This window comes from Schistocerca americana, unplaced genomic scaffold (assembly GCF_021461395.2).
Source record: "Schistocerca americana isolate TAMUIC-IGC-003095 unplaced genomic scaffold, iqSchAmer2.1 HiC_scaffold_86, whole genome shotgun sequence".
NCBI lineage: Eukaryota > Metazoa > Arthropoda > Insecta > Orthoptera > Acrididae > Schistocerca > Schistocerca americana.
In genome coordinates, this window is record NW_025726631.1 from 322,003 (window position 1) to 335,348 (window position 13,346).

The 13,346-nt window shown below is 41.7% G+C and overlaps 1 protein-coding gene across 3 annotated transcripts in view; it reads right to left on the reverse strand.

Moving 5' to 3' along the window:
• LOC124591660 overlaps nucleotides 1-13,346 on the reverse strand; it is an 85,319-nt gene that overhangs the window by 45,435 nt on the left and 26,538 nt on the right. For all 3 annotated transcript variants that reach the window (XM_047131754.1, XM_047131751.1, XM_047131753.1), the window contains one exon: nucleotides 1,694-1,895. In XM_047131754.1, coding sequence (XP_046987710.1) covers nucleotides 1,694-1,895 — 202 coding nt within the window. The remainder of the gene's footprint in view (nucleotides 1-1,693; nucleotides 1,896-13,346) is intronic.

The window sequence follows — 13,346 nt, forward strand, 5'->3', positions numbered from 1 at the left end:
TCGTGGAGCATATAGAAAGTAGGAGTGCAGTGAGTGGGGGAGTGGTGGGGGGGGGGGGGTCGTCGGAGGAGGAGGAGGAGGAGGAGGAGGAGGAGGAGGAGGAGGGAGGAGGAGGAGGAGGAGGGAGGAGGAGGAGCAGGAGGAGGGAGGGAGGGAGGGAGGGAGGGAGGAAGGGAGGGAGGGAGGGAGGGGGAGGGAGAGAGAGAGAGAGACTGAGACTCTGGGGAGAGGTTGTGCAAGATTTTAGGAGAGTCTGGAGACCCTGCTAGATTTCTAGAACAGGGTCAATGTGGCACGGTTTGTGGATGGACAAATCAGACAGCTGGTGGAGCCCTTCTGCCACGTAATCCTTGCAGTTCAAAGCCACAGTGGTGGAGCCTTTGTCAGCAGGTAGGCTTGCAAGGTCAGGATCAGTTTTTACATGGTGGATTGAGTTCTTTCTCCAGATGGAAAGTTAGTTTACACGTCGAGGGATTTGGGGAATGACGGTGAGGCGAGGTCCGAGCTTAAGAAATTCTGGGAAGTTAACAGGGGGTGAGTTGGGGGCAATGGGAGGGAACTGAGTCGGCCAGGTCCGACATTAGTCTTTGGTCGAGTCTGGTGGGTAGGGTCGGTAGCAAACAATTTTTTCCACTGCAGAGACCAGGAGAAGGAGAGAAGTTCCTTAAAAAGTCCAGCAGGACTGAACTTTGGAACCAGGCAAGAGGTAAGTCCTTCAGAAAGGACTTTCTGGGGCTAAGTCTTTCGGAGGAAAGATCACGACTGTGTTTCGGGTCTATTTAGGTTCTGAATTCCGGACGGTGGTGGAAGGGAGTTTTTGAGGGTGGGGTAAAAGTACAACATTAGCAAGGCAGGGTTTATCAGCTATGAGGCGACGTGTGGGAGGTTCGGAGGCTTTTGTAGAGGTGGTACAGAGTTGCCGAGCGTGCTGTCTGACACGACATTCTTCATTTTAATGACTGCTTCACAGCCTGTGCCACTTGGTTCCTTCCTACCACCACCAGCTTTTTCTGAACTGCACAGCTGGGAACTCTCGCAATATATCCTATGTTCTCGTAACTCTCCTCGCCACAACCTCTGTCGATAATTGTCTTTAACCCACCTATCCTATTCTCTGTCCCCACTCCAGCACTACACAGCCTTCGATTCCACCAATGCACCCACAGTCCTTTTACTTCTCTCCTTTCCCGCACCCCCCTCTCCCCAACTCCCCGCTCTCTGTCTAACACCCCGGCTGCACCTAGCTGCCCTACCATCTCCCCTCCTCATTCCTGTATGTTCCCACAAGCAGCACTTTAGTGTCCCCCACCTCTACGTGCTATCCCTCCCATCCAGTCTCATCCTCACCCCCTCTACCCAGATTGTTTCTCACATTACATGCAGTTGCTCACAATCTGGCCTCGGCAGCCTGAGACAGTGGGCATGTATGTGAGTTCTATTTGCATGCGTGCATGTGCGGTGTGTGTGTGTGTGTGTGTGTGTGTGTGTGTGTGTGTGTGTGTGTGTGTGTGTGTGTGTGTGTGTGTAATCCAGAAGGAGGCCTTTCAGCTGTAAGTTTACTTGTTCAGCACTTTTTGTTTTATCTGAGACTCAGCATCTCCGTTATACGGTGAATAGCAATCTATCAATAGCAATCTTGTCATTACTCAATCCCGGATTTCCCATCTTTTAATAAAAAGAATGTAACACTTACCGAATAGCCAAGCTTCTGGGCGGCGTGCAGGCGGAGATCTGCGAGTCTCCGGCATTTGTCGCAGAGCACGTCGATGACGTGGGGGCTGACGGCGCACCACATGTGTACTTTACGCAGGTTTCGGGCACTGCGGAAGATACGCATCGCCTCCCGCTCGGTCCTGCCGCTCTTACAGTTCTCCGAGTTGCAGTGCCTCGAGACCCTGTGGAATAGCAATATGTCGACAGTTCACTCCTGAATAGTATCTCCGACTGGCAGGACAGAGAATTTGTCAACACACTGTGGCAGTCTATTTTAGCACCCACAATCGAAGTGCTGTCCCGTGCGAAACCAGAAATTAACAGATAGGAAAACCAAACAATAACAAACACAAGCACAAAAATAGGGGGGGTAGGGGGGCATATCAGCACAAATGTTAACTTTCAAAACCAGTGGTTCTGATGTTGATGGGAAGGAAGGATCATTAATAGTAGTAATTTCACCTTTATAAGGCATCCATGGGGAAGAAATAAAAACTTTGAGGTTCCTGATGACATTGTAATTCTGTCAGAGACAGCAAAGGACTTGGGAGAGCAGTTGAACAGAATGGACAGTGTCTTGAAAGGATAGTATAAGATGAACATCAACAAAAGCAAAATGAGGATAATGGAATGTAGTCGAAATAAGTTGGGTGATGCTGAGAGAATTAGATCAGGAAATAAGACACTTAAATTAGTGAAGGAGTTTTACTATTTGGGGAGCAAAATAACTGATGATGGTCGAAGTAGAGAGGATATAAAATGTAGACTGGCAATGGCAACGAAAGCGTTTCTGAAGAAGAAAAAATTTGTTAACATCGAGTGTAGATTTAAGTGTCAGGAAGTCGTTTCTGAAAGTATTTGTATGGAGTGCAGCCATGTATAGAAGTGAAACATGGACAACAAATAGTTTGGACAAGAAGAGAATAGAAGCTTTCGAAATGTGGTGCTACAGAAGAATGCTGAAGATTAGATGGGTAGATGACATAACTAATGAGGAGGTATTGAATAGAATTGGGGAGAAGAGGAGCTTATGGCACAACTTGACTAGAAGAAGGGATCGGTTGGTAGGACATGTTCTGAGACATCGAGGGATCACCAATTTAGTATTGGAGGGCAGTGTGGAGGGTAAAAATCGTAGAGGGAGACCAAGAGATGAATACACTAAGCAGATTCAGAAGGATGTAGGCTGCAGTAGGTACTGGGAGATGAAGCAGCTTGCACAGGATAGAGTAGCATGGAGAGCTGCATCAAACCAGTCTCACGACTGAAGACCACAACAACAACAACAAGGCATTTATGAGGTCTGTATCTTGGCTGAGGGTCTCCCTGGGTATTTGTCAGGATTATTGTGTGCATCGGGTCCACGAAGTACAGAAATATGCGAACTACAAGTTATTAGCCATCACCACTTTATTTCTATGAAAACATTTATAATAACGTGCTTGCTACACCGACCTGTCATAACATGTGACCTCCTATCATGAACAAATATAGATTTGTCAATACTTCATTGTGAGTTGAGAAAGACACGATTCTGCATCAGAACCACGCGCATCGGCAACTGTTGTGCCTTTGGAGGCAGCCAGTGACGCGACACAACTCCTGTGCATGTGTGTGTGTGTGTGGGGGGGGGGGGGGGGGCTGCAATGTGAGAATAAAAGTGCTGAAAACCAAAGCGTAGGTTGAAATGACTGAAGGTTGTTAGACAAGGAGACATTATAATCTCCATCATTCTTTCCGAGCCATTTTGGACACGGCTTATTGAACTGAGTAGGTTTGACTTAACAAGTCTACGTAAGTTTTGTGAAGAAAATACACATTAATGCAATTGATATCTCACAAGTTATCTGGTACAGATTAAAAATGTGGTGTAACAGTTCTTAATAGCAATGCTAAAACAGATGGATCAGAAGTCCAACAAGCACATAAAGGCACAACTGTCAAGAATAAAAGGTAAAGGAACGCTAAACCATATTAAATGTTGATAGCACTTGAGATACATAGACTTCCAAAATTAGACTGTATAATGATAAGCATTTTAATGAATAGGAACGATTACTGCTGGAACACTACTACTACTAGTAGTAGTAGTAGTAGTAGTCAAACAAAAGAAGCAAGGGAGATTAGCATTTAACCTACTGTCGACAATGAGGCCACTAGAGATGGAGCTGAAATTCAAATACAGTTTTTATTTTCCTTTGTGCATAGCACAAATTTTTGGAGACTGTCTACTAAAGTTTTTTCTTTCATTTTTGTACTTATTTTACAAGAACCTTCTACAAAGTCAATTATAAGTAACAGGCACAAACAACAACATCAGCTACAAATTTTATACTTTTGTTTTTAAACAAAATTCTAACTATCTTATTTGTTTTTATTGACAATCACCTGTGATTATGCGCGTCATGGGTATATCAGATGCAGAATCTGCCAGTTGTCCACTGTGAACTAATTCCAGTGGTGATACAGTTGTCATGACAAGACAAAGATCATGTGTAGCAATAATTGTTTCTGTATATGTGTACTAAGAATAGACTAATTTCACTGTCAATTTAGCCATATGTATCTGCTTTTTCTTATGTTGAAAAATTTCATATATGAGACAGGTCAAGTAAACTATAATAAAACACGATCTCTCTTTCGCATTATTGTTCTTAGAGTTAACGTGTATCACTGTTTCTTATTAACAATACATAAATGAATTTTTCTTTAAAAAGTAAGTAGAGATGAGCCTTTCAACATAATTAATTATTCTGAGACTGTTTAATGAAAACGTGTTGGACTGTTATTGCAGTTTTATGTAATTTGGTATTTAAGTACTGTTGCTGCCGAGAAAGTTTCAGCAAGACCAAAATGTGCTTTTAATTTATTGTCATTTGTTATTTTTTCTTTTTTCAGTTTGTGTGGTTTTGTTGCTCTGAATGAATTTTCAACCTCAAGCACAGTGTGCACCAATTTGAAATCTAATGGCAGATTAAAAGTGTGTGGCTGACCAAGACTCGAACCTGCCAGGAAGTTGCTTATCAGTGTACACTCCACAGTAGAATCAAAATTCATTGCAGAAACTACGTTTTAGGCAACAGCTGAGCCATTTCTGGGTACGATCATTTCTTTAGGGAGTGTCGAGACTGCGAGGAATGTGACAGAACTTGTGTAAAGTTTCGAAGGTAGGAGATGAGGAACTGGTAGAAGTAAAGTTGTGAGCACAGGTCGTGAGTCGTGCTTGGATTGTTCAGTAGGCAGAACACTTGCCCGTGAAAGGTAATGTACCACTCCAGCACACAGCTGTAACTTAACAGGGAGTCGCAGTAGTATTATAATTACATTCTGTACACTACAACTGCAAACTACAGACTGATTCGAGTTGATTTGTATATAATTTTGAGAGTGAACAATATACTTAGTAAGTTTAATGCTTTGAGTTACAATAGTAAATATGAGAATTGAGGAGGTTATCTGTATAAAAAACTGAATTCTCAACTACATTACAAGCATTTTAGTCACGATGCATACAAGTGGCTAAGAGGTCTGTCAAGATCACAGTACAGGACCGTCGTCATTACCGGGCGATTGTAACACAAACTGTTAATGTTCTATACTTTTGTTGTTGCAGTAAAAGTAGTACTATTTGGGTGCAACTGACACTTTGCAAAGTGCTCATACACTTTTTTGATTTCACCGAATGCTGTTTTTCAGATACTACTGCTGCCGAGTGGGTGCTGTTCGACATGCAACTGATTGGAAACAGATTTGCGCAGAAAAACGGAGTTACACTAATTCTGCTACACGGAAAGAGCAACTCGCACGAATATTCGAACTTAGGCTCGTGAATTGACAATTAATGCTATACGGTGTCACTGTCCACTGCGCAAAGTGGTACCGAAATTTATAGATTCTAAGACTACGTATTTCTTCTCGGATGTTAGGTTTTATACCTAATATCCTAGCAACTGTCACCTTTTTTGCAATCTCCTTTGCTCGGATTCGCACAGTTGAAAATGTGAAGAGGTTACAATTACAGAAGCAGGACAACGCAAAGAAATGTGTCGGTTGGTCGGTAAGGATCGAGGGACTCATGGCGATGTATCAGACTGGGGTTGCCACAAGTTTCCCTGAGTGAAATTCCCTGATTTCCAGACAAGTTTTAGCATTTTCCCTGACAAATTTTGAGATTTCAAGGGTGAAAATTAAGACGTAAGTTGACAATCTGTCTTTGTAGCTATGGTACAAGAAACAATAGTGTAAACTAGGAAATATCTTTAAAAAAACCTTGCAAGCAGATGGCATTTCCTGATGTGAGCAAAAATCTTTAGTACTAACCTCAACATCTTTTGTAATGAACTGTTTTTAGATGGAGAAAGCAAGCCACACGGTATGCGTGTTTCATTAAAACCACTGATATTAATTTATTTCAAATAAATGAAACATTTTTGGTGACAAAAATACGCATTTCCTTGGAGTTAAAAGAGATTCAAAATACCTTCACCAATTTCATAAATAACCTCAGAAAAAAGTAGGCCTCTTGAAAGAAGTGTGTAAGATGGGGATGAACTGTGTAAACCAGCTCTGTCGGTGGCTGCCAATAAAAGGTTGGTTCTACTATGTTTGATATTGTGTTACATCTATTATTTTATTTATTTATTTATTTATTTATTGTTCTGTGGGACCAAATTAAGGAGAAGTCTCCATGGTCATGGAACGAGTCAATACATAAAATTATAACACGATATTAGAAACAGATAAAATGAAATATAAAGAAAAACATATTCAGGTGACAAGTCGTAAGTTTAAATGAAGAAAATCAACAATGTAACACTGGAATTTGCTTAATTTTTTAGCTCTTCCAGGAGCTCCTCGACAGAATAGAAGGAGTGAGCCATGAGGAAACTCTTCAGTTTAGACTTAAAAGAGTCTGGGCTACTGCTAAGATTTTTGAGTTCTTGTGGTAGCTTATTGAAAATGGATGCAGCAGAATACTGCACTCCTTTCTGCACAAGAGTCAAGGAAAAGTGCATTCTACATGCAGATTTGATTTCTGCCTAGTATTAACTGAGTGAAAGCTGCTAACTCTTGGGAATAGGCTAATATTGCTAACAACAAACGACATTAAAGAAAATATATACTGTGAGGGCAATATCAGAATTCCCAGATTTCTGAATAGGGGTCGACAAGAGGTTCTCGAACTTACACCACACATAGCTCGAACAGCCCGTTTTTGAGCCAAAAATACCCTTTTTGAATCAGAAGAATTACCCCAAAAAATAATACCATACGACATAAGCATATGAAAATATGCTAAGTAGACTACTTTTCGTGCTGAACTGTCACTTATTTCAGATACTGTTCTAATGGTAAATAAAGCAGCATTTAGCTTCTGAACAAGATCCTGGACATGGGCTTTCCACAACAGCTTACTATCTATCCGAACGCCTAGGAATTTGAACTGTTCCGTCTCGCTTATAATATGCCCATTCTGTCTGATCAAAATATCGGTTCTTGTTGAATTGTGAGTTAGAAACTGTAAAAACTGAGTCTTACTGTGATTCAGCATCAAATTATTTTCCACAAGCCACGAACTTATTTCATGAACTACATTATTTGTTACTGTTTCAATATTACACACAAGATCCTTCACTATCAAGCTGGTGTCATCAGCAAACAGAAATATTTTTGAATCACTTGTAATACTAGAAGGCATATCATTTATATAAATAGCTGTGGCCCCAGCACCGACCCTTGGGGAACGCCCCACTTAACAGTGTCCCATTGGGACTGAACATCACTGCCACTCTCAATATTGCGGAGAATTACCTTCTCCATTCTGTTCTTAAAGTAAGAGGCGAACCAATTGTAAGCTACTCCCCTTACTCCATAATGGTCCAACTTCTGCAGTAATATTTTGTGGTCAACACAGTCAAAAGCCTTCATTAAATCAAAGAGAACACCTATCGTTCGCAACCTTTTATTTAATCCATCCAAAACCTCACAGAGAAAAGAGAATATAGCATTTTCTGTTGTTAAACCATTTCTAAAACCAAACTGAACATTTGACAGCAAATTATGTGAATTTAAATGCTCCAGTAACCTTGTATATACAACCTTCTCGATAACTTTAGCAAACACCGATGGCATAGAAATAGGTCTAAAATTGTCAACATTATCAATGTCTCCCTTTTTATAAAGTGGCTTCACTACCGAGTACTTTAATCGGTCAGGAAACCGACCACTCCTAAAGGAAAAGTTACAGATATGGCTGAGAACTGGGCTAACATACATAGAACAATACTTCAGTATTCTGCTAGATACCCCGTCATATCCATGAGAGTTCTTGGTCTTTAGTGATTTAATTATTAACTCAATCTCCCTCTTGTCAGTATCATGGAGGAGCATTTCAGGTAACAGTCTCGGAACACTTTTTTCTAAGAGCGCTATATGATTCCCTGTTGGGACTAGGTTTCTATTTAGTTCACCTGCTATATTCAGAAAGTGATTATTAAATACTGTACATATATGCGACTTATCAGTAACACGGACATTCCCACTACGCACTGATTCTATATCCTCGACCTGTCTCTGCAGACCAGCAACTTCCTTTACGACTGACCATATGGTTTTAATTTTATCCTGAGACTTAGCTATTCTATCTGCATACCACATACTTTTTGCCTTCCTAATAACATTTTTAAGCACCTTACAATACTGTTTGTAATGGGCTGCTGCATTTAGATTTTGACTGTTTCTAACGTTTTGATGTAATTGCCACTTTGTTCTACAAGATATTCTTATCCCTCTAGTCAGCCACCCAGGCTGCCTGTTTGTGCTAGTACCCTGTTTTAAACGTTCTAACAGAAAGCAACTTTCAAAGAGCATGAGAAAAGTCTTGAGAGGAGCATTATATTTATCGTCTACTGTATCAGCACTATAAACATCTTGCCACTCTTGTTCCTTTATAAGGTTTACAAAGGTCTCTACAGCAACTGGATCAGCTTTCCTGAACAGCTGATGACTATATTTAACACATGTTGCAGCATAAAAATCTTTTAAAGTTAAAATTTGCGCATCATGATCTGAAAGGCCATTCACCTTTTTGCTAACAGAATGCCCTTCTAGTAATGAGGAATGAACAAAAATGTTGTCTATGGTTGTTCTACTGTTCCCTTGCACTCTCGTTGGAAAGAATACGGTTTGCATAACATTATATGAATTAAAGAGGTCTACCAACATCCTCTTCCTTGCACAATCACTTATACAATTAATATTGAAGTCACCACATATAACTAACTTTTTGTATTTCCTATAAAGTGAACCAAGAACCTCTTCTAGCTTTAGCAAAAATGTTGTGAAATCGGAGTCTGAGGATCTATAAATAACAACAGTTACAAGTTTAGCTCCATTAAATTTAACCACACCTGCACAACATTCAAACACATTTTCAGTGCAGTACTTTGACACATCAATTGACTCAAATGGGATGCCGTTTTTCACATACATGGCTACTCCCCCACACTGCAAAGAGCTCCTCGAAAAGCAGCCAGCCAACCTGTATCCTGGTAAAGGAAGCCTCTGAATTATCTCCTTATTTAAGAAGTGTTCAGATATACCAATAATTTCAGAGTCAACATCTATAAGCAGTTCACTAACTTTATCTCTAATACCTTGTATATTTTGATGAAATATACTAATTCCCTTATTACTCGGATACCTAAGCTTTGTCAAAAGTGATTCCCTTGTTAGAGAAACTTCCCTTAAGCAGGAATACCTATCAGCTGACTTCAATCTAAAAAAGGTGCAGCTCTAACACCCACTACTGCAGGAATTTTCCCACGAGTGATCCCACCAACCCCACCTATGCTGTCACGTATAAGCTTTGCCAACCTCCCCTTCCCATACCTGTTGAGGTGCAGGCCATGTCTAGTGAGTATTATGTGACTTTTCTTTTGACAAATACATGAGTACATAGTGCACAAGCTGCCAGCAACCAACACAATTTTTCTGATATATAAACTACTTTTGAAGTGCCAAAATGTACTAGAACAAATAAAATGTCTATAAAATGCCGCACTGTGCAACGTACTTGTGGTGAGACAGTCACAATTCCTGAAATCCATTGCCCACGGCCTCTGGTCTGCTGAGGAGCACCGCAGACCTGGGTCCGAGGATAAACCGTGAAAATCTGCTGCATCGCACCACACACAAGCAGATCCGGCCTGCAGGCAGATCAGTGGGACTAGATCAGACAGGCAGGGCCTGCACATTAGTGGAAACTGAACAGCAGGCCAGACACATTACAGATACTCGCAGAAACGGCCTGCAGTTTTAGGTCGTCACGGAAATCCACTCGTGTGGCCAGCTATTCAGAGTCACAGACAGCGCGTCGACGAAATGAGGCCACGGTGCTCGATCCGTACGAATACTCCGAGAATCGATAATAATGAGGATAGGTAGCGAGTCACCGTAAAGACGATCGCTGAACCAGAACGGGCACGTAGAAAAGACAATCACACTCTCACAACTAAATTTTCAGCCACAGCCAAACAAGAGCACACACGCATTCACACAATCACTAAGACGCAACTCACGTACGCAGGGTTGCCAGCTCTGGCCACTGCGTCTACAGTATCTCAGAATCAGATCCGAACAAACCACTCCCCACACCTCCACGCCTCTCGTCGGCAGCTGCTAGGCTGGCGGCAAGAAGTGTCGGCAGCACCGACTGCGAACTGATGGGAACGGTAGGAAGGGGAGAAGAGAAGCAGCAGCAATGAGGGAGTAGGGAAGAGGCACACGTGCTCAGCGACGGTGCACGACACATCAGTAAACAAACCATTTCACATACCGAGACAAAAATGAGTATTTCTAGTGTTTTTTCAAATTTCCCCAATTTCCTTGACGTGTTTAAAATTCCCCGATATTCCCCAATTTCCAGAGCCTGTGGCGACCTTGCAGACATTCTGTCACAGCTGAGAATTAATTTAAAGAGAGGTAAATGTCTACGGGTTGGGCAGATACAAAATTATAAGAGCATACAAGGACTCTCCCCACACCCATTTGTGGAGGCAGAAACTTCACTCCTATCCGATCCCCACCGACCACATAATGGGCTCACCAAGTTACAGAGGAAGAAGATGACCTAGCCAGGACATTCAAAATAGCAAAAGCCATAAATCTATAAACGTAATGAACATCAGATGGGCTGGCGACAAGAAAATAAGGTGAGAGTAACAGTGACGTCAAGAGGTGGGTGGGCGCGGGCGAGTGTCGCTCGGGGCTCGGCGTGTGGCGGGAGTCTTCCCTCCCTCAGCTGCCCCTCTCCGGAGAGTCGAAGTCTTAAAGAGGGGAACAGCACCCACTATCTTGGGGGAAGCGTGAAACCCTATTAAGCAGATACTCTGTCAACAGCTAGTACGGAGGGTAAGAAATAATGAAGGTCTCGGCTACAATGGAGTGTTGCCCCTAAAACACAAAATAGGGTATGGCAGAAAAAAGGGCAAACCACACCTGAAAGTGATTAAAACAGAGTAGGAGAGGTATGACCGTGGCAGCTGATAGAGATGGTGGTGTTGACAATCCCACAGAACCAGTCAAACCATCCCACACCATCCCAAAAGCACTTCAAAACCACCATACGCTGTCCACCAACATTAGAGGTGAACAATCCGGAAGACTGTGCTACGTAGGATAGGAGATTCATTACAGCGGTACAGCAGCAGTCTCCTCGATAGTGTAGAGTTTGTTAAAAGGGACAGTAGCTCACCAGATGTTCTGTTTCTGAGTGAACAGAGGTCTGCAGATCTCCACACAGTACTGTCTACGTGAATGTCGGGTGGGTAATCGCTTCTCCAGCCAAACAGGCAGCCGGTTCATTCCCTGGACTCGGGACCCGGAGACAGACAACTGAGCAGGCACTGCAACTGAGGTCACGGAAAAGATCGTAAACAGTAGGTGACGAAAGTAACATCGGTCAATAGCACGGAGACTGCTCACTGGGTCACTACAAATTAAGATCTCATCAACAGAAGTCTGTTTTATAAAACTTAAAGCTCTGTTAATGACTATCAGCTCTGCAGTAAAAACACTAGATGTTCCTGGTAGCAATTTTCTTTTTTAAAAAAAAGGGTTAGCAGGAGGCGTAAAGCATATCCTGCCTTACTCGGGGTTTCAGAGCTACTACCATCCTGATACTCCTGATGAACTGACAAAAACAGACATTGAAAGATAACAGGGATGATGCAGGTTGGTCTCAATTCGTGGTATGGGTGCTAACGGAGGGGGCAGAACACAGTGTGCACATTCTGAGCAAGTTACGTGGGGGACCTCCAGGTGCATTCCGACTGTTAATCACCCCCGAGGGTGGGTGGATCGGTGCCCCTTATCCGAGAAGAATCCGATAAGTTGGACAATTAGGAAAACATTCGAGTGCGATTGCGTAAGTGAGCTGGAGTTGGTACTGTGAGAAACGGAGAGGTAAGTTCTCTGCTTCAGCAAAGACTTTAAGCAGAACTGACCTGCTTATTGTAGTTCTTTCCTCAGTAGCATCATCACTCTTTTATCAGTGAAGTTGAAAGTCCAAATGAGTGAGGGATGGTGTTTACTCAAAAATGTACATACAATCTAGATTGCATTAACACACATACATGCATTCTTCACTAAGTTCAACTGTTAAGAACAGTGACCCGTTTATCAATTACAAAAACTTACTAGCCCACAAAACCAGATCGACATCTACAATAACAGTGGTGAAGTTAATTGTTTGACTGTGGTACAAAATACAGTCAGTATTTACACAAAAAAGTCACAGTTCCTTTTTAACACTACCCTGTAGTAATTTATTACAGAAATGATTTCACTTCGGTAGTTCAATCCAGTCCATAACGAGCTTCAGTATTCAACAATCGGTAGTTTTGATGACCGTAACATTTCCTACCATTTTTCAATCACAACACAGTTTAGTAAAGATGTTCATTAATTTAGGCTACAGAAATCACTCAAAAATTATTAAGCATCCAAGTCTTGAGCTTTGCTGTTGTCAGTGGACATATTTTTGCTCGCCGAACACATGTAGTAGTGGCACAAATTGACACTGGGAGTGCTCCCGACATAGGTCTTACTCGTGAGCTTTCAAACGACCGACTGCCAATTCTGGGTGAAGTCTGACTCTTTGTAGACTGGCACAAGAACAAACTGCTATTTTGGAGGCTACATTGTGGTTTAAAAATGGCTAGGTTGGATTTTTCTGATTTTCTTATATTACAAGAACTAATATGATTTTGGCTCACAGAAAATGTTGCTGGTCAGAAATTCAGAAAAATACTTGGGTGCTATTACTTTCACACAATGTAGATCCCTTATTTACATGCATCAGTGCCCTACTGCAAATTAGGGTAAATTATATGAAATTATTAATTATTAAATCAATTAATCAATACTGCATATCATTTTATACACAAAAATAAGTAGTCAAAAGTCATAATCTAACAGTAGCTATGATGAAATTTGTAATGGAAGACGGGGCTGCTGATGTATTTGAATGTCAACTGTCTTGTCACTGGTAATTTAAAGTACTTTCCATAAAAGTCAGAATGCTCAGCATTCTGTTGGTATGGGTCATTAAATTAAATTGTGCCGATTAGCTC